The sequence below is a fragment of the Antechinus flavipes genome, chromosome 1 (assembly GCF_016432865.1).
Source record: "Antechinus flavipes isolate AdamAnt ecotype Samford, QLD, Australia chromosome 1, AdamAnt_v2, whole genome shotgun sequence".
NCBI lineage: Eukaryota > Metazoa > Chordata > Mammalia > Dasyuromorphia > Dasyuridae > Antechinus > Antechinus flavipes.
Genome location: NC_067398.1, coordinates 629,179,365 through 629,201,312, shown reverse-complemented (window position 1 = coordinate 629,201,312; position 21,948 = coordinate 629,179,365). Strand labels below are relative to the sequence as shown.

The 21,948-nt window shown below is 38.5% G+C and overlaps 1 protein-coding gene across 1 annotated transcript in view; it reads left to right on the top strand.

Moving 5' to 3' along the window:
- Nucleotides 1-21,948, top strand: part of NDRG1 (N-myc downstream regulated 1) — a 77,272-nt gene that overhangs the window by 20,127 nt on the left and 35,197 nt on the right. Inside the window, exons 2-4 of the mRNA XM_051971122.1 lie at nucleotides 528-606; nucleotides 2,961-2,996; nucleotides 20,499-20,604. Of these exons, the coding sequence (XP_051827082.1) occupies nucleotides 544-606; nucleotides 2,961-2,996; nucleotides 20,499-20,604 (205 nt within the window). The 5' untranslated portion in view covers nucleotides 528-543. The remainder of the gene's footprint in view (nucleotides 1-527; nucleotides 607-2,960; nucleotides 2,997-20,498; nucleotides 20,605-21,948) is intronic.

The window sequence follows — 21,948 nt, the reverse complement described above, 5'->3', positions numbered from 1 at the left end:
TACTCTTCCCTGCTCTCCCCTCTCCCATTAATTCAGAAAAATCTCGATCTTATGAGCTAATAATGGGCACCTTGAGGGCACTGTACCGTCACAGAATGTTAAGAGTTGTGGGGCACCGAAGAGCATTTAGTCCGGACTTTTCATTTTGCAGGTGATGGAAGCATGGATTTAGCGCTGGAAGGAAACCTTTGAGACCATCTAGTCCAGACCTCTCATTTTATAAATAAGGAAACCTAAGGTCAACGAGATTCAGGTCACTTGTTTAGCAAGTAGCCGCATCAGGAGTTGACCCAAATCCTGACTCTATTCACCGAGGCCCAGGAATCGAATGTTACTTCTGAGACTCATTTTCCGGCCCTGTCCTGTCGGGGTGGGAATGGGGTGGGAATTACAAGTGTTCATTTAGGGGTCTTTGAGCTCTTCCCTCAGTACAACTTTCTATTGGGGAAGGATGACTATAAGGGGGAGAATAAAAGACTGGAACAAGGATTACTGACCCTCCTGTCTTCGGTTTTCATTCTTTTCAGGTAACAGTCTGGGACCATGTCGAGAGACCTCCAGGAAGTGGACCTTGCAGAGATCAAGCCTCTGGTAGAGAGAGGAGAGGTAAGAGGAAAAAATTTGATTTTTCATCTTGGGCAATCATAAACCCTAAACTGTTAGCTTTTGGAAAGCTTGAGAGATGTCTTCTGTGAGAAATTATAAAATGATTAAGTTTTTGAAATGGGAATCTGGTGAACTAAGTATATTTATGTTTATTCATTACCTTTTATGGTTAAAATTTTTTTTAAAAATTAGTGAATTCTGAGAATAGTTACTTAGAGATGGCCATTTTTAATCTGGTAGTCTTTGAGGAAGTATTTTTTTTTTTAAATTAATTCCTTTCTTTATTTGCCCAGTAGTTTAGTTAGAGATCAGTGATAATTAACAGTAACCTGTATAACTGATCACATAGATTATAGAATGGCTGAGCCAGAGCAGGTCTCAGAGATCTAGTCCTGCTCCTACCCAAAACATAAATCATCACTGCAACATCCCCAATAAAAAACAATTGTCCACCTTTACCTTATTTCACTACTGAAATTGGACAATTTCAGGGAGTTTTTCCTTCTGTTGAATGAAAATTTGCCTCATATTTTTCAGCCTCTGGTCCTAATTCTGTCCTATGGGCCAGGGAGAACAAGTCTGATTCTTCTTCTATGTGATGTCCCTTTGGATTTTTGGAAACAGTCTTATTGCCACCCCCCCCCCCCCCAGAGGTCTTTCTTTCATAGACTGCATACCCTGAATTCCTTTAGCTCATCCTCATGAGGTGGTACAGTCTCTAGACCCCTCCTCATCCTAATTGCTCTGGAAATCAATTTATCAGTATCCCATCTTAGACATGTGACATTCGGAGATTATTTCCATAGTTGATATTTTAAACTCAAGTGTGGGATTTTCTTTTGATTTATCCCCAACCTAATTTACCCCGGCCTGGCTAATTTTTTTCTTGCTGGTTTCAACCCCTATTGCAACTTGTTGAAATCTTTTGCATCCTGGAATATCTTTGTCTTAGCTTTTCATTCATCAGAGTAGGTCATCTCTGTTGGAACCAAGTATTCACTCAGGCCTAGCACCAAAGACAATACAACTGACCCTAGTTAATGTCACTTATTAAATGCACGATTCAGAAATATGCTCTGGCGTCTGTGAAGGGTCTCTCACTATAGTTCAAAATGAATCTTGGAAATGAAATAAATAAACCTCAACTTGTCCAGTTTTGGTTACTTAGTACTTTCTTGGAGAAAGATTTATTTCTCTCCTTAATGGTTTAAAGGAAAGCTGCTTCCTCAGAATTGTAATAGTAATTCATTGCCTTGTTTAGTGTGGATGGCTCCTTTCTCCCCTCCCCCCACACACACATTGTACCCATTTCCCAAAATTCTAAAAGGGGGTGACTGCCTGGCTGCTTTTAGGTAAAGCCCTGGTTTGTTCCTCTTTGCCACTAACCTAAATTTCCAAACTCTGCTTTTTTGTTAGAGGGCACTGTTGGTGTAAAACTATTTTCATTTTTGACAGAAATTGAATTTTTTTAAAATCCATTTTTCTTGCTCCTGATTCTCCCTACTGGGGCCTCATTCCCAAAGTGTGGATTTTGTTATTTCCTCCAGTCACTTCCCTCAGGGCTTTGTCAAAATCATTCCCAGAGAAACAGCTCTGCTGATGTGGTATGAGGGCCTCTTCAAAATCATGTGGATTTTGAAACCATAGCTGAGCAGTTAGCAGAGGGTATGACATCATTTAGCCGCAATCACAAGAGATAATATTTGTTAAGAAAGAAGCAACGAAAGGAAAAAAGCTAGTAATTAGCCCAGTGCTTGGTACACAGTATGTGCTGTATAAATGCTAATCTTTCCTAGTGCCTGAAACCAGTGCATCGAATGGAAATTCCTTAGGTATGGGGGTAATTCCAGGAATGGCAAGGCTCCCTGCTTGGTCACTGGTTGAAGTTCAGTCTTCCTTCATTCTGAACAGGGAAGAGGGACTGACATTATATCAGTCAGCATCAGATATAGCCACCCTTCGGTGGAACATTTTTTATCTCTTTTCATTGGGGGAATCCTCAACTTGTGGTCTAACAGGAAGAGAAGGAGCAGTGATTCTGGAGAAGTCATGTGTTTATTATCCCAACACATTAATTGGTACCCCTTGCTTTCTGAATGTGATCCCTTTGTCCCCTGGTGGTTTGTAGACCCTGTCTGGTAATTGTTATTATGACAGTTGATTTTGTTAGTTTGACCCATGACATTTTTAAGGTTCCATCTGAATTTAATGGGTGGATATTCTCCCAGAAGGTATAGAAGGGAGAGTAGCTGGGGGCACAGCTTTCCTTTGGGAGGTGCAGACCCTCAGTCTTGTGCATATTCTCCCTTATTGTCTGTGTTTGGAGGAAACTGACTGTGACCATCTCTTTACAGACCATCACTGGCCTCCTGCAAGAATTCGATGTTCAGGCAAGTAAAATCCCTCCCGCCCCCTTTTTTCTCTTTTACTTTCTTTGAAATTGAACACTACTCAAAACCCTTGTAGGAGGGGGAGAAATCAAACTAAGCTTACACCACACCTGGGGCAGAAAAAGTGTTAAATGTTTTGAAAATTGTCCAAAGAAACTGAAGTCCTTGTCTAACCCCTGAAGCAAAATGAAAAAACATTGGGGGTACTTGGTTAAAAAAAAGGCTGTAAGGCTGAAAGAAAGGCATGGACATTTCAGTTGGGGCTTTTTCCTAGCAAGGGAACATGGCCGGAGAGTTTTGAGTTTTGACAGTCCCACAGGAAGGTGAAAGGCCTTTGCTTGGTCCTGAGTAGAAATCTGTCCATTTTTCTTTCTGTGCTGGGGCGGTTCTCAAGGGCTCACCTCCAGGAGTATGGTGGAGGGTGATAGATGGGCAGGGCCAGTTGAAGAGAAGACACAAATTTCAGATGTTTATATTCATTCACTCAACACATACTTAATTTCCATGCGTGTGATGTGCTTGGCTCTAGAGAGAAAGGATGGCTGCCTAGATAAGATAGGATAGATAAAATAGAATAAATATGTGCCACGTATTATGTCATGTTGGGAATACAAATAAGTGCAAGTAAGATAGTACTTGTCATGAAGAAGCTTTCAGAAGCACAAATTGGAAGGATTTAAACTCAGCAGCACTCGATCTTATGTAAACTGTGTTTGGCCCAGGCTTTATTTTAGCCTAATCTTCCCTCTTGGGGCTCAGTTTTACCCTTCTGATAAAGGGGTTTGGGCTGATACAGCTTTTAAGTTCTCCTTAGTTGTAAAAGTCATTTCCACATTTGTTATTGTATCAGAGGCCAGTTTTGAATTTGGGAATTTGAGTTTTCCTGACTTTGGGCCTAATAGATAAAAGATCTATTGCACCACCTAGTTAGCTACCTTATTTACACATTACTGAGACCAATATCGGAGCTATTAGAAATCCCCTAATGATATGGTTGCTTAAAACTGCTAATTATATGTTTGCTTTCTGTATGGTTCTGCTCTTACAGAGATAATGGAAATCTGAGGCCTTAAGCACTGATGATGAGGATAATGACCACTCTGCATTATACAGATTGTCTTGAGGGTTGTCAGAGTATCTATCTTCTGATATTTTCTCAGCTCTTGGAAGCAAAGAGTCTGTATGACATCTGTACTTCACAAGTGGGGACACTTAGAGATTAAATGTCTGGGAATGCACTTATTCACCCAGGCTTTCTCTGTGTTCTAGCAGACCATGTTAATCAGCAAACACTTACTAAGTGCCTGCTATGTGCCAGGAACTGTAAATACAGTAATAATGTTGGATCTTCTCCTCACACTCAGAAGGGCCTTACTATGTGCTAAGTGCTTTACAGTGATCATCTTAGACAACTTTGGGAGGTGAGTGTCATTTTTATCCCTATGTAAAGGTCTGAAAATTGAAATTAAGTGACTTGTCCAGGCTCTCACAGCTCAGTGTAGTGTCTCTGGCTGGATTTAAACTTGGATTTTTTTTGATGGAGATACTGAAATGATTGGACATTTCCTTTTTCAGCTTAGAAACTGAGGCAGAGGGTTAAGTGACTTGACTAGGGTTACATAACTAGTAGGTTCTGAGGCCAGGTTTGAACTCAGGTCTATATGCTCTTATCTCCTGTACTACCTATCTGCCCTGAGAAGAGAGAAGGTTAGAAGTTTCCTCATGTGGGAGTTGCTTTAATCAATAAAATCATTTCTTCAAATCTCAACTCAGAAGCTTCTGGCAAATCATTCAACTGACTTGACTGCCTTAGTTTTTTCATTGTGAAACAAAGATTTAGCATGTTGAGTCAAAAAGACTCATCTTCCTCAATTCAAAAAAGTACTTTTATAGTATATAATAAACATGTAATAAATTCAGTCTGTAGCTTTCAAAGCTATCTTGGCTTGACTGTGCTTTTTTCTGGTTTTCTTCTGTTCTCTTTATTAAAAAAAAATTGACTCAATGACTTTTGTCTTTTTAAAAAAAAGATGACTGCCTTTTTTTTGCTTCCTTATCATTTCCTCCTTACCTCTTTCTTCTTCCCATTGGGGAAAAAGAAAATAAAAGCAAAGACCTTGGAAGAAATTAGCTGTGTCTGAAAAATCTGTGTTTTAACTTTGCATCTTAAGGTCATCACCCTTGTGACAAAAAGAGGGATAGCAGTCTTAAGCTGCAGAGGGCAGGGGAGTTTATTTTTTTAATAATACAAAGGATGTTTTCTAGAATAGATCAAAATAGGTGATTATTTTTGCCTTGAATTTGATAATGGACACAGGCCCATCAGTCATGGAGAAACAGCATGTAGGGTTATGGGTTGCTTTTCTAAAATCTTGCTTCCTCTCAGGGCCCCCGAATGGCTTTAAAAGAATGCAGTCAGACCTGAAGTTCAAGGAAAAGTCTGTTGCCTCATTTAGATTTAGAATACCTTCCTTGGGGGTAGGTGGTGGTAGTGGGGAAGGGGGAATCAGTAGCATCAGGAACAGTCAGGAAGGAAATCTGCCATCTCACCACACGGTTTCAGTTTGTCTCTTCTCCGCACCCCCTCCATTTCAGGATGTCACCCAGTGGTCTCTGCCCACCTCTTGGGAAATAAGATGGCCCCCCCTAGGGCGACATCAAGGTGCAGGATATCTGGGCTACCTACAGAGAGAGATGGAATTTTCAGCTCTTGGCTGAAACTTAGATGCAGGAAGCACTTTCTTGTTTCTTTTCCTTAGAGCAGTGAGGTTTCGTATTATATATCTTTTCTTGCTTCCCTTTCTCCAGGGCAACACAACCCCTTCCAAAATTTCTTGTTCTTTTTTTTTTTTTTTGCCAGCTTTGATTAAATCAGTCCATCAGCTGAACATCTACTTACAGGAACCCATTTTGAACAGTAGTGATAGGAAGGTTCTTAGGGAGCTTCTAAAGCTACCTCCCATTTTACAAATGAGGAAGTAGAGCTCCATAGAGAGGGGAGGAAGAGAACTTGGTGAGGAAAGGGAGGGTGTGGGTAGAGGGCTGGAAATGTGAAAATACACCTGGGCCCTGATTTCATTCAGGCAGGGGCCAGAGCCTTGTAATATCGATTATAGTTTTATAGCCAGAAAGGATCTTATAGGTTCTAGGGCAGTGCCTTCACTTTTTTTCAGATGAAGAAATTGAGGCTAAATGTCTTGCCCAAATCCATGCCGGTAATATGTGGCAGAGAAAATCAAGGCCTTTTCTTCCACTGCCTCTCTCAAGATCAATTACACATCCGTTTAGTGCCTGAATTAGTAGGGCTTGAATTTGCTAACTCCCTTTCTAGTGCCTTAAAAGTAAGTTTTATGCCTTAATCTTTGTTAAATGTTTGCTTGCCAGCTGACCCTCTTTCCTTGTTTCCCAATAAGAACCTTTCCTTGTAACAAATATAGTTGGGAAAAAAAAAAAAGAACAAATATAGTTGAACAGAACAAATCAGTACATTGGCTATATCTGGAAACATGCCCCATTGAAACATTGACCCTCTGAGAGACAGACTTGAAATTCCTCATTGGTTTTCAGGGCATATATACATGGCAATAAGGTGTCTGGGATACTAGGATTTAGACTGGATCCTTTGGGGTTCTTCTGATCCTGCCCCCTTCATTTTACATAGACAGATAGAAGGAAGAAGATAGAATGAAGGAAGGAAATTAAATTTATCAAATGCCTCTTAAGTGCCAGCAACTGTTCAAAAGAGTGCTTGTGAGATGGATGCTAGTATCATCCCTATTTTACAGTTAAAGAAACTGAGGCAGACAGATGTGAAGTGATCTGCCTAGAGGCCAAATTGGAAGTCCTACCCCTGTCCATTGTACCGCCTGCCCATGATCATGTAGCTTATATGTCAGGTGAAATTTGAGCTTCTGAGACTAGGATGAGGATGAAGATGGGGGGTTCTTTTTCTGTCTTTCCAGTCAGTTCTTTTCTCTCGCAGCTTTTCTTCTTCACATTTTGCCTCCTTTCCTTTCCCCCTCACTTACAGGAAAGTTGCTGGATTTTGACCAAAAATTAGTCATTAAGGTCCCCTTGCATCATTGGGTTTGATTGTGTCATTAGGCTAAGGCGGCAGGTACAGGGAGAGTTGTTCCATCCTTGCCTGGAACATTTATATAATCATATCCATCAACCAAGCAAAGCTTCAGGTTGGCTGGGTGCCCCTGTACCCTGTGTTCAGCTGTTAGGAGTTAGCACGGCCTGTATGTAGCCCTCCTTGACATCATCTTGAGTCATTCTTCCCTCTCCCTATGTTGATGTGGCTTTCATCAGCCGCTCTTGCCCCTATACTCCCAGTCCATCAGCTCTGTTGCTCCAAGGAGCAGAGAATCCTACTTAAATCAGCCTTCTCTTCCTCCCACCTTCTCCTCTGAAGACCTTCTCTTGAGATGCTTCCAGCCAACATTATATTCCAGGCACTGTGCTAAGCAATTTACAGTTGTGACCACAGCCACCCTGGGAGTAGGTTTTATTGGTCCCCATTTTACAGTTGAAGAAACAGGTAGCAAGGGTCACACAGCAAGTAAGTGTGGGACACAAGGCTTTAAGCTCAAGTCTTTTAACTCTGAACCCAGTAATCTTTCCATTTACAAAGCCTGTCTAGACACCATGGCTTAACTCTAAAATAAAAGGAGTCAAGTTAGAAGGATGCAGCTCTCACTCATGATGATATTTCTCTTTTCCCCTCATCCCCTTTTCAGAACCAGAAAAAAATCTTTAGATTATTTTATCCTCCTTTATCAAATTTGTAGTATCATCAAACTGTACTAAGACTGGAGCTTCTCAGGCTCTCTTCTTAATAATGAAATTAGTGTGATACAGTAGGTACAGCATTGCCCTGGGAGGCTAACGAGTTTTGTTTTGGAATTAGACAGGGCCCTATGTCATCTAAGCCAGCCACATTTTAGAATTGAGATCCAGTAGAGTTGAGATCAATAATGTGCCTTAGGGTTACAGAATTCATTAACAGTGGTCACCAAGACCAAGAGCTCTCCTGATTTCTTTCCTCATACTGGGATTTCAGCTGTATGTAAGTCACAAATCCTGGCAGGTTGCTTCCTTCTCCTCTGTTAGGCTTTCCCTTTAGTCTAGGGAGGAAAGTAGTAATCGTCCTGTCTCCTTTAAAGGGTCTCATGGCCCATGGCAGTCACTTAACCTGGATGCTTAGTTTCCTTATCTGAAAAATAGGAGTGATAATAATAATAATATCCACTTTGTACATCTTCAACCTAAATCAGATTGCTTGATGTCAGGCCTCACAGTGTAGGTGGAAGGCACCTAAAGATTTTTATCTTTCCTAGAAAAATCAAGAAAGGACATCTTATTCTTTCCTTTTTAAGGTTGACTGAGAAACTAAAGTTCACAGCACTCCTAAAATTATGGACTCTGACCTGGAGATGTTTTTTTTAGCTCATTCCTCAAACGTACACAGGGACACAAATTAGAAATGAGCCCATTCTGTTTTCAAGTCTCTTGTTCACTTTAATCTTAACAATGATGATAATTATAATAACCAGTACTTCTATAACATTTTAAAGTTTGCAAAGAGCTTTACAGATATTTTATCCTCACCACAACCATGGGAAATGGATCTTATAATTATTCTTATTAATATTTTTCTTAATAGAATTTTATTTATTTAAATATATGTAAAGATAGTTTTCAACATTCATTTTGGCAAAATTTTGTATTTCAAATTTTTTCTCTTTACCTTTCTCCTCCGCAAGACAACAAGCAGTCTTCTGCACCTCTGAATCTTTCTAAGATATCTTGGGGTTACTTGCTAGATTTCTTTCTTAAGAACCAGGCCTTAAACCAAAACCAATCTGATTCTAATTGGCCACCAATAGGTTCTAGGCCAAGCCTCATTTGGTCAAAGTTTGGGTCCTGATTGACTCATTGAATGTAAATAGCATTCATTCTTGCTTTGGTCAGAAACTCTGAGGATCTTCCCATCCCAGAGCTATTCATTCATTCATTCTTCATTTATTCATTTATTTAGATTTTTTGGACTAGGTAATCTGAAATCACCTTTGAAATGATTCCAGGTCCAGTGGCCTATTATCTGCTATGTTCCATCTAGCTATCTTTACATAATATTTATGTGGAGTCAATTTTAGCCCCCCATTCCAGGTCAGTGGTCTATTATCTGCCATTTCCCAGCTAGTTATCTTTACATAATATTTATGTAGAGTCAGTTCCAGACACTTTAGAAATCTAATCATGGAATTGCTCTGTAGACCCCAGATTTAAAAGTCCCTGGTGTTGGATTATTGGACAATGCTTGACATAAAACATTGAATTCAAAAAGCTTTTCTTAAATGTCTCCTATGGACATGGCCTTGTGTCAGATAGTGAAGAAACAAAAGCAAATCTAAAATCCTGCCTTTAGAAGTAGAACTTCTACTGAGTTAATTCTACTGAGTTCTGCTGAGGTTAATTAGGTGAATATTTGAATGAGTAGTGAGCACATGGCCTGGTAGTTGGACAGAAACAGTTTTGTGGGATATACCCATATTTGTTGTTTGCCTGTGTGAGCCCATTGGGACTTTGAAGCCCATCCCTGCCCCCCATCCCCTGTGTGGGATCCACTGCTTAGATAAAAATCTATCCCATGTTCAACATCCAACTTGAGGACTCCAAGGATCATGTGATGTGAGAGTCAAGAAATATGGTACCGGGCCAGCTTGATGGTGTAGTGGATAGAACACCAGCCCTGAAGTCAGGAGGACCCAAGTTCAAATTTGACCTCAGAAACTTAACACTTCCTAGCTGTGTGATCTTGGGCAAGGCACTTAACCCCAATTGCCTCAGCAAAAAAAATAAAATTACCCTCAGAGGAAAGAGGACTGAATTTAGGAGATTGCTTGGAACTTAGCTGGTCATATCATCTTCAGGAAAGGTTTGTAGAAAAGACAAGTTCTTTTTAAGTTTTCAGCTTCATCAAACCTTGCAAATCAGAATTGGATAGATGCCATCCATGATCCCATTCATGGATAGACTTTTCAGCTTTGCAGACTGCATTTTAATTTGGATTTTACAAATGAGGAAACTGAGGCAGACAGCTGTATTGACTTCACCAGGGTCTCACTATTTGAAGCAGGATTCGAACTTGACTCTTGACCCCAGACCCAAGACTCAGTGGAGCCATCCACTTACCTGATGATTCAGCTAAGGCACAAGTATCCTACTTTTGGCTATTTTATCCTCATTCGTTGTTTCTCATTCTGACTTAACTACCTCTTTGACATAGTTTTGATAATCTCACACTTCCACTTCACAGTTAATCTTTAATTATCTGCAGCCCATTTAGACACAAAACTTTTTCATTTCCCTTTAGATTATTTATAGTTTTGATTCTGTCACTGTATTCTTCCAGAGAACTTTGGAATGTCCTGAGTCAGAATGGTATTTAAAAATTTTGATAGGACTGGCCCCAAATTGACCTTTCCACTGACCATAAAAACCATAGGCGATTGGATAGTGTAAACATTACAAGGAGACATTTATCCCTAAACCTTGAAAACAAACTGTTGGTTCTTCTAATTGAATAATTGGTGGCTAAATACAAGTCATCCTAATCTCTTCATAACAAAGATCATCTTGACTTGTCCCTTCTATGAACCTTTTAAAAGAGCACATATCTTATTTAATTAAAATTTGATCACAGACTTTTCTGTGTAACCAGCCTCAAATTATTTTAGAGCTTCTAGCCTTTTCTTTCATGAATAAAATCTTTTAACATGTGGGCTAAATTGAATAATGTTTTTATCATCCTTTGATGCTTCTTTGTGGCATAGAGGTGAACTTGTGTTCTCAGTGGTTATGCTAATGGAGCACAATGTGTGCCAGGCCTTCCAACAGTTGGAAAGGTCTTGAGTTTGGTTGTGATTTTCAAAATTACTTTTGAGTTCTTCCATGTCCTGAGTGCAATTCCTTTTTTTTTTTTCCTCCCAATTCTTATTTTTCTTGGAGGCTTTGGATGGAGGAGCTTTGACTTTATCATCTTCTGAGTGTGTTTTGATCTTCCTTGTCATCATAATAGCTTTCAATGGTCAGAAACTTTTTCTGTTGTCTGCTCATTTTCCTAACCTATTATTTGAGTTTTAAATCTTTATTAAAATAGGGCCCTGCTTCCAGAATGGAGGGGGTGCTGTCTCAAGATTCAGGACTTTTTGCAGCTGCCCTGGGGCTGTTAGGAGTGCCCTTGCCCCACTGTGGCTATAAGATCTAGTATGTTAAAGCAACAGAGTCCTGCCTTGCTGATGCTGGGTCTGGAGTGGGGCTGGGCTATGCTAGTGCAGCTTGCACTGAGGCTGCCTGCTGGATTCCCATCCCAGTGTCACAGATCTTTTCTGTTGAGCTTCTAAGTTTTCAGCTGGAAAATGTTCTACTTCATCTGGGTGTTCTGATGCTGTAAAATTTGTTCATTCGTTCATTCACTCATTTGTCTATATATCTTATTCATTAATTTATTTATTATCATTGTTATTCATAGGGATTTAGAGCTGTTTGGAAGAGAGGTTAGGCAAGTTCCTGCCTTCATTCTGCCATCTTGGCTCCGGTTATGAGACCTTAGTTTTAATGTACAAAAGTAGAGAAAGACTGCTGTCCTGTCACAGTAGTAACCACAGTGATGAAATCATCTAGGCTTGAAATATTTAATTAGATTAATTCTTTCCAAGAAGAACATACTGAATTCAACTCTGGCTATTGTGCACTGTCTAGTTGTGGGACATCCTTGAACTATTGACATCTTAGAAAAAAACCAGAAAGGAGATCTGATCAAAAGTTTCTCTTTTATTCCCTTTTGTTTTTTAGTTTACTGCCTAGATACCTTGGGCAAATGATTACCTTGGGCAAATGACTTCTTTGGTTAGGGTCAAAGTTTCCTGAATATCAAATAAGGAATTGGACTAAGAAATTTCTAGCGTCTCAATAATTGATTCCTAAGACCTATTAGAGAATTGTATGGTCCTATCCCACCCTTTATAACCCCATTTGTGCTTTTCTCCATTTGTCATTTCCTTCTCCAGCTCATTTTACAGATGAGGAAACTGAGTTAAGTGACTTTTCCAGGGTCATACAGCTAGGAAGTATCTAAGGCTGAATTTGAACTTGGGAAGATGAGGCTCCCTGACTTCAGGCTCAGCTTTCTATCCACTGTGCTACCTACTGCCACAGAAAAGATCTTCGAGATCCATTAATAGATGAGCATTACCTAGGACAATGTGTATAAGTAGGAAAGGTACCATGAAGTAATCCAAAAGTCGGTTCAGCAAGTGTGTTAAGTGCTTACTGTGTGCCAGCTATCATGCTAATTCTGAAAATACAAATAGAGAGTTGATTCTTGTCCTCAAGGAGTTTAAATTCTAATAGGAGAAAACAGGACATGAAAGAAAGCTAAAAATTCCAGGAGAGAAAGTACTCTTGGGTAGGGTAGAGGAAGTCTGGAGAGAATTGAAATTGTCTGGCTTGGGTGTCCACCTTAAAATGGACCTTCTGGGAGGAGGCAGCTGTGATAGTGAAGAGTACTTCCAGTGTGAAAAGTCCATGGGAACGTTGATTTCTTTGATATGATAAAAATAGAATTAGACAGGAGTGCAGCCTTTCTAGAAAACTAGACTTTTTCAGTTGATTGGCATCAGGACTGGTCGAACAGTTCCTTCCCCATGAGTGAACTTTGTCCAGAGACTCCCAGCTATAGCTGTGCAATAATTATGGAAGAAAAAGACCCCATGCTTTTGTTGGAGAAGCAAACAAGTAAGGAAGCAAGCAAGATTGGGGGAGAAGAGAGTGATTTGGAAACTTTCTGGTTGAGTGTGGATTTTTTTTTTTACGTTTTCTTTTTGGGATTCATTTTGAAAAAGGGGAATTTTGCTCTGGGCTTCATTCCTCATTCCACATCCTCTTTCCTTCTCCCTATCCTCACACAAACATACAAAACAGCCAGTGTTTCAAGTGCTCCACAACCACAGACTTTGTGGGGCTTTTGTGGCCCTTTTTCCTAAGGGGCCATTAGGACTGCAAGTGGACCATGGAGGGAGATGATAGAAGAGGAAATTCCATCTTTATTTCTCAGCCACCCTTATAGTAGCCCCAAAACAGACGTACCTACTGGACAGAGAAAGGCAGCTGGTTTGAGAATTGTCTGGACGGATATGTGAGATGTCATCTCAAGTTTGGGAAGCATCCTTATTAGAGAGTTTGGTGCAGGTAGTTTTGGGGAAGAAGGCAGGAGCATTTTATGGGGACTGGATTGGATACTTGAATTGTGTGTGTTTTTTTTTTTTTTTTTTTTTGGAAAGGAAGGGTGCTTTTTTTAGTTGTTACGCTTATCCATATATTTGAAAGGAGGGGCTATTTTTAGCTTTTACAATTGTGTGGTTAGGGACCACAAAGTGATTTTACTTCTGTTATCTATTGGAAGCTTTACTTGTGGTAATGAAAATGGGGACACCACAAAAAGTTTGTTCCACATGACAGAGAACCACAGGATTTGAATGAGAAAGAATCCCTCTGTTAAATTTGTAGGCTACTATAAAATGAAGTGAACAGAACCAGGAAAACATTGTATATTCATTTTATGAATCTTTATTGGGTCTGTAATATGCATGAGACCATCATCTGTAATCATTGTGTGCTTACCTGGCTGTATAGAACTTTCTAAGTTTAATTGAAGGGATAACACCATCATAAATTCTAAAACAAAATACATTTTTTAAAAATAGTATTCTGCTCCTAATCAAGTGGCAAGACAGTTTTTAGCATTCTTTTTTTTTTTTTTTTTTTTTTGCTGAGGCAGTTGGGTTAAGTGACTCACCCAAGGTCACACAGCTAGAAAATGTTAAGTATTTGAGACCAGATTTAAACTCAAGTCCTTCTGACTGCAGAGGTTGTGCCACCTACCTGCCCCTAGCATTCATTTTTATAAGATTTTGAGTTCCAGATTTTTCTCCCTTTCAGGATCGCTTCTCTTCCTAAAATGGTAGGCAATTTGATACAGGTTTTACATGTATTACATGGAAAACATTTCCATATTAGTCATAGTTGTAAAAGAAGAAACAAATCAAAAGAAAAAAAACACAAAAAAAAGAATAGAGAAAGTGAGGGGGAAAGAATCTATATTCATTTATTACATCAGTTCTTTATCTGGGTATGGATAGCATTTTCCTTTTTAAGTCCTTTGAACTAGTCTTAGATCTTTTTTTTTTTTTTTTTTTTTTTTTTTTTTTTTTGAGAAGAGCAGTATCATTCACAGTTGATTCATGCACAATGTTTTTGATATTGTATACAATGTTTTCCTGGTTCTGCTCATTTCACTTTGAACTGATACATACAAATTTCTGCAGATTTTTCTGAAATTTGTTCGTTTTTTTATTGCACAATAATATTCCATTATATTCATTTATCACAGTTCCCCAATTGATGATATTCCCTTAGTTTCCAATATTTTGCCATCATGAAAAGGGCTGCTACAAGTATTTTTGCACATGTAGATCCTTTTCTATGATCTGTTTGGAATATAGATTTAGTGCTGGTATTGCTGGATCCAGAGGGTTTATGCAGTTTGGTTGCCCTTTGCATGAAGTTTCAAATTGCTATCCAGAATGGTTGGATCAGTTCACACCTTTACCAATAGTGCATTAGGTGCCAATTTTCCCACATCCTCTCCAACATTTTTCAATTTCCTTTTATGTCATATTAACCTATCTGATAGATGTGAGGCAGTATCTCAAGAGTTATTTTAATTAGTATTTTTTAAATCAAAAGTGATTTAGAACACTTCATCATATGTCTTAGCTTTGATTTTTTTTTTAATCCGAAAACTGCTTGTTCATCTATTTTGACCATTATTAATTGGGAAATGGCTTGTATTCTCATAAATTTGATCTGGTTCTCTCTTTTTTTGAGAAATAAGGCCTTTATCAGAGACAGTAGATAGAAAAAAAAATGTTTCCTGGCTTTCTGCTTCCTTTCTAATCTGGATGGCATTGGTTTTGTTTGTATTAATATAATCAAAATTCTCTATTCTACATTTTGTAATCATCTCTGTTGCTTCTTTGGTCATGAATTCTTTCCTTTTTAGATCTGACAGATATATTATTTTTTGCTCTTCTCATTTGCTTATGGTGTCTCCTTTTATGTCTAAATCAAACACCCATTTTGATCTCATCTTGGTGTATAGTATGAGATGTTGGTTGGGGCCCTATTGTTCCCCAGTTTTCCCAGCAGTTTTTGTCAGATACATCTTGTGTTTATCAAACACTATGTTATTGTTTTAAAGTCATTTACTATTGTGTCTTGTGTGCCTTATCTGTTGCACTGATCTACCACTGTTTCTTAGCTAGAATCATATAGTTTTTATGATTATTGCTTTATATTTTGGTAGTTTGATTTCTATTGCATTTGTTATTGATAAGGTCAATTATGCTGATAGTTTACTAATACAGAACCAGACCTGACTTCCTGATATAAATCCTTTCTATTCATTGTGTATAATCCTTGTGATATATTGTATAATCATATTGCTAGAATTTTTAAAAATTTTATTACAGAAATTGGTTTGTAATTTTTTTCTCTATTTTAGTTCTTCCTAGTTTAGACATCAATATCATATTTGTATCATTAAAAAATTGTAGGGCTCTGCCTATTTTTCCAAATAATTGATATAGCATTGGAATTAATTGTTCTTTAAATGTTTGATAAAATTCCTTGTGAACCCATCTGACCCAGGGGGAAGGTCTTTTTTTTGTTGTTGTTTGTTTTTTTTTTTTTTTATAAAATTCATAAATGGCTTGTTCAGTTTTCTTTTCTAAGATGGAGTGATTTAGGCATTCTTTTTCCTGAGCTATTAATCTAGATAACATATATCTTTATAAAATATTGATTTTACTGAGATTTTCAAATTTATTGGCATATAATTGGGCAAAATATTTCCTAAGGAAAACCTTAATTTCTTCTTCATTAGTGGTGAATTTCACCCTTTTCATTTTTGATAGTTTGGTTTTCTTCTTTTTAAATCAAATTAACCAATGGCTTATCTATCTTTAAAAAATTTTCAAAACAAAATAAACACAAGCATATCAGTGAGATGCAAAGTACCACTTGGAAAAGGAAAATGATCTTCAGTTAAAAAAAAAAAAAAAAAAAAGATTAATTTCCAAATTGATTTCACAAGGTAAAAGAGGAGGGCAAGGAAAACTCAACTTTTTCTACCCTCTACCCCACAAGGTGGTCTAATGAAAACTATGGACCTCTTCCAAAATTATATTTTTAAATGCACATAATAAAATACATAGTATTACAAAGGAAACCATACATGTATCAATTCTTTTTTTTTCTAGACTCCTATCCCAAAGGAAGGCTTTCTGTATCCTGAGAGCCAGATTTTATATCTATCTATCTATATATTTATATATATAAATTGAATATAGGCATACATATTTATACAATTATCTTGTTGCACAAGAAAAAGGAGATGATTTTTTAAAAGCAGATTTAAAATTCAACCTAAAAAAGAGTCAAGTAATGGTTAGTTGGACAGACTGTAAAGAGTAAAAACCCCTTGAGGGCAAGGCTTCTAACATTTTTGTATATTACCTGGCTCACGGTGAACAATTAATAAATGCTTATTGTTCGATTCTTAAGGAATAGCATAATGAGAAAATTTGAATATAGGAGATCACAGAATTTCTTGGATGACGAGACCAAAATTAGTTCTAATTTGGCCAAAGTGAAAAGTGTGTGGACGTGGCAGTAGAATGAGTTAAGAATGCAGAGTGTTATGGAAAGGTCAGATTGTTGAGGACCTTAAATAATAGCTAGAATTTCTCTAATGGTAATGAGTTTTTCTGGAGAGCTTTAGAGTGTTTTATAAATGTTATCTTATCCTGTTATCATCAACCTTGGGAGGAGGAGAATGATATTCAGATGAGGAAACTGAGTCTGAATGTTATTAAGTGGGCGATGGGGAATCCTTGAAGGTTTTTTTTTAATTAAAACAATGATCTCAGAGTTATGTATCCTCTTAGCTGAATACTTCCAGGATCCATAATATCATCTATGGGGTAAAATTCCCTCTATTGAGCTAGATCAGGGTTTTCATAGATAGTCTTTGAGATGGTGTGGCTTGTATGTTGACTCCTTCATGCCCAACCTTCTGGTGATGAGCCCCTGTCCTGAGGTGAGATGCTCATTGAGAAGACACTGCATTAGTTGCCCCATCCTCAAAGCTGATTCCAGATTGGTAGCCCCATTATATTTTATTTACATAACCTTTGAGAATCTCCATGCAAGAAATGAGGCAAAAAATTCTTCCTTGAACATTGCCCACTTTGGGGAGAGGGGGGTCTAGGAGAGTTAATTTTCTTTAAAATATAAAATATAAAATTTTAATTCAGTACCTTTTCTCATCCTGTGTTATTTTTATTTTTGTGTTGCTAAATATCTTTGATTGCATACTAGTAGCTCTCTTTTGAGTCTGAATATTGTAGTTTCTGGGGCAGCCATAGAGAAGATTAGTATTTTTTATAGTGCTTTAAGGTTTGTAAAGCATATTATAAATATTGGAGCTTAGGTGCTGTTATTATCCCCTTTGCATGTAGTGACTTGCTCATATAGATACCTATTAAGTATCTGAATCATGATTTGAATTTATGCCTTCTTGACTTCCAAATGGGGTCACTTAAGAGTTGGACACAACTTAACTTCCTGACATGTCTGGCTGTCTACCTAGATGCCTTTCATGAGCTCCTTTTGAGGTTTACACGAGAAATATTTATGTAACTGATGTAAAGGAGAGAATATAGAGCAGGTGATGGGTAATAAGGTATACATGAGGAATATTAATGTGGCCGTGGTATAAAGGAGAGAAGATAGGGCAGGTGATGGATAATAAGGTGTACATGAGGAATATTAATGTAGCTATGGTATAAAGGAGAGAATATAGGGCAGGTGATGGATAAAGGATAAAGTGTGATTTGCCTCACTTCAATAAGTCTTTATTGAACACCAGCAATGCAAGATAGCATGCTCAGGTGCTTGAGAAACAAACAAACAAAAAAAAAGGCAAGCTGATCTTTGCCCTCACCCAGCCTACATTCCACTCAGTGTGATCCTGATTGAATACCTATTACTGCAGAGAGTCAGAAAGGCCTGGATTTTCAAGTCCTAATCTGTAATACTTATTGGTTCTGTCCATGACAATTGACAGCCACATGAATCCACCCACTCACCCCCAGCTCCCCAAGAAGTAAGTTTGGGAGGCCCCCAAGGACAAATCTAAGTTCTTTGCTCTTATCTCATTTCCCAGCTCAGGGCATTCATTATCTTACTTAGTGTGCACTTAAACATTAAAATTAAATTGGGTACAGGGGACCTTCGTGATCATCTTGTCTGTTATCCCCATTGTAAAGGTAAAGAGACTAAACCACTTGGGTTCTTCCTACAAATGCTGCAATCATGCCCTGCACAGTTAAGGCCCCTTCTGTTTGACTTTCTGTTCTATTTTTGGATAGAGACATACACATCTGCAGGAGGGAGGGTCCTCAGAAATCAGGAGACAATGAAGAATATCATTGTCCAACACTGGGCCATTGTGCCAGCATCTGACTCGGATACTATGCTGGGCCAGGTCTTGAAATCTGTGTGGATTGAGTGACTGGTCCAGAGGCTGCCTTAGTAATCAATGAAGCCAGCCCTTTCCCTCAGTTACTTCCAGTTTACTCATTTTATCCTATATTATAGGTAGTTGTTTGCACATTGTCTCCACCATTGTAAGATCCTTGAAGGCAGATCATATCTTTTCCTGTCTTTATATAGTGCTGGTACAGATAGTTAAGTGCATAATAAAAGCATAATAAAAGGTGGTAATTATATATACTAGGCAATATGGTACAGTGGGCAGAACAATGGACTTTTTTTTCCCTTAATAGTATTTTATTTTTTCCCAATTGCACATAAAGTTTTCAACATTCCTCTTTGTAAAATTTTGAGGTCCAGATATTTCTCCTTCCTTTCCCTTTTCCCTGTTCCCACCCAAAATAGCAAGCCATCTGATATATATCCATATTGCAATGAACTTATTTTCACAAAACATGAGTTCTAACCTCCAACACTGCATGGTGAAGTGTTGAATTTGCAACCACAGTCTAACATGCAGCTCCCTACCTGTGGGAATTTGATCAATGAATCATTCAGTAAGCATTTATTAAGTGCCTACTAGATAACCAGGCTGGCACATAGAAATCAAAATGAAGATGTTTGCCTTCAGGGAGCTGATATTATATAGGGAGGCAAGACATATGCAAATATGCACTCTACCAAACATAGACTGTTCTCACTTTATATAAGTGGACGTTCCTCAGTCTTCTACATAAAGGGATTTTTATGTAATGTGAATTTGCCCTTATGGACACGAGGAAAGGAGCCAAGCACCCTTTTAGGGAGATTGTTGTCACTTTTTTCAAGAGCTGGAGATGTGAAAGCTAGAGCAGGAGAAGGAACATTCAGGAGCTGGGACCTGCCACAACCAGGGGAGGAACACATAGGGGTGGACACAGACACAAATAGGAGAGGATGGGAGACACTTGGGGGCCAAGGGACACTCCTGAGCTACTACCCAAAATTGACAGCAGAAGAAAATACACAGGTGGGTGGGTGGAGCAAGACAAGGGCTTCCTTTCTCTGTGCAGAGTTCTTAAGCTGAGTCCCCTGATTTGGGGCAATGGCCGAAGCTTTTCACTTGGAGGGATTTAAGGTTTTATTTTTTATTTTTTATTTATTCATTTTTTTTTTTTTTGTGCTGGTAGGAAAGTGAGCAGAATGCTAAGTTGAAAGGCAGGAGCAGAGGGGGAGTACTGTACAGGAAAGTAACAGGGTTTTTTTGGGAATGTAGATTTCTTTCAGAATTCTTTATAAAATTGCATAATGTGAATTTTATGTAAAGTGAGAACTATCTATAAAGGGGTTGGATCTGAAAGAAGGCGAGAAAGACCTTAAAAGTGAGCAGTGGTACTTGAATTGAGATTTGAGGGAAACTGAGGATCCCAGAGGGAAATGAAAATGGAACAATTTCTTGTCTTTGTTATAAAATGACTCAGTGACCTTAAGATCTCTTCCAGTTTTAGATTTATGATCTTATGATTATAATAAAGGTTCAGAAAGGTGCTGAAAAGAAGCTCTGACCTGATGATGTGCATGATATTAGGAAGGTAGGCAGATTTTTTAAGGCACATAGCTTGGATCACAATGAGAAAGCTGTGTTTCTTAGGTAGAGAATAAATTCCCACTCATTTCTTGGTCTGACCTGAGTTTAGCTGTGCTATGAGTGAAAAACACGGAGGTGATTCTTAAGGCTTCGCCAACCCACTGGTAGGATTACCAGCAGCCATAATACTGGTCCAGACGTGGAAGCTCTTTGTGAAAAGTATTTTTGTTTTTTTTTTTTTTTTTCCACAGGAGCAGGACATTGAGACTTTACATGGCTCAGTTCATGTCACCGTTTGTGGAACCCCGAAGGGGAACCGTCCTGCCATCCTCACGTATCATGACATTGGCATGAACCGTAAGTTGCCCAGTCAATTGTTTGAAAATCAAGGGAAATTATTATTCTGCATTGAGAGAAGGGATGAGCTGGCTCCCTGGTTGGCTGCCCCGGCCAGAGTCCATCAGAGGAGGAACAGCAGTGTGATGGGAGAAATGGGGGGAGGGATCCAGTACCAGGCTAAATGTTCTAGCTTCTGCTGCTGGGCACATTAACCTATGAATGTCCATTTTCTGTTTTATTAAATGAAGTAGCCATCCCCGTGACTTATTCTGACTCTAAACCTGTGACTGTTGAATATTATTCTCTGGCAGAGAATTGTAGTAGAAAGTGACAAACCATTCCAGTATTTTGCTATGAAAACCACATGGGGTTACAAAGAGTCACACCATTGAGATAAAAAGGCTGAACAGCACTATCTCCACAGGGCAGCCGGCTCATTGTTTCAGCAACAATTAGGGCAATGAGAATGGGGATCCTGTCATGAGAACCAGTAGAAGGAACTGAGGTTATTTGGTCTGAGGAAGGGGGGATAGAATAATCATGACAGCTGTTTATGAGTTTTTTAAAGGGCTGTTTTGAGGAAGAGAGATTAACTTTGTTGCTCTTGGCTCCAGAACTTGGAGCAGTGGATACATAGTTGCAAAAACTCAAGATTCTGGCTGGATACCAAGACCAACATTCTTGTAACTGGCGCTGTCCACAAGTGGGCTGCTCCAGAAAGGATGGGCTCCCCATCCTGAAGGTCTTCCAAGGAGTTTCGTGTTCATGTAGGGGATGGATTAGGTGACCTGTGAGGGTCCTTCCAGCTGTGTGAGATTCAGTCATTCTGAGAATCAGAGGCTTGTCCCTCCTCAGGAAGGAGAAAATAGTAAGAGGAAGTTTGTATTCTTTTAAAATCTGGTCTTCTCAGAATAGCAGTGCTACAAATGGTGTGGCTTTTAGAGTTCTTGGTATTCTGTATTGAATTATTACTTCCTACTGTATGGGAGCCATAGTGGAATTACAATAAACTCTCTTGTCTTCTGCTGGAGTTCAAATGTAACTCAATAAATGTTTTATTAATAATAAAATAATAATTTTAACATTTATGTTATGCTTTAACCTCCATTGTTGCAACATAACAATCCTATTGGGGCAGTATCTTGATCCTCATTTTAGAAATAAGGAAAATGAATTTAAAAGAAAAAATTTGGCATTTGGGTCTGATAAAATCTAGTGAATCTGGTGTTGTTATTCATTCGTTTTCAGTCATGTCTGATTCTTTGTTACCTCATTTGGGGTTTTCTTAGAGAAGGTATTAGAATGGTTTCCTTCTCCAGATGATTTTACAGATGAGGAAACTGAGGCAAACTGTGCTAAGTG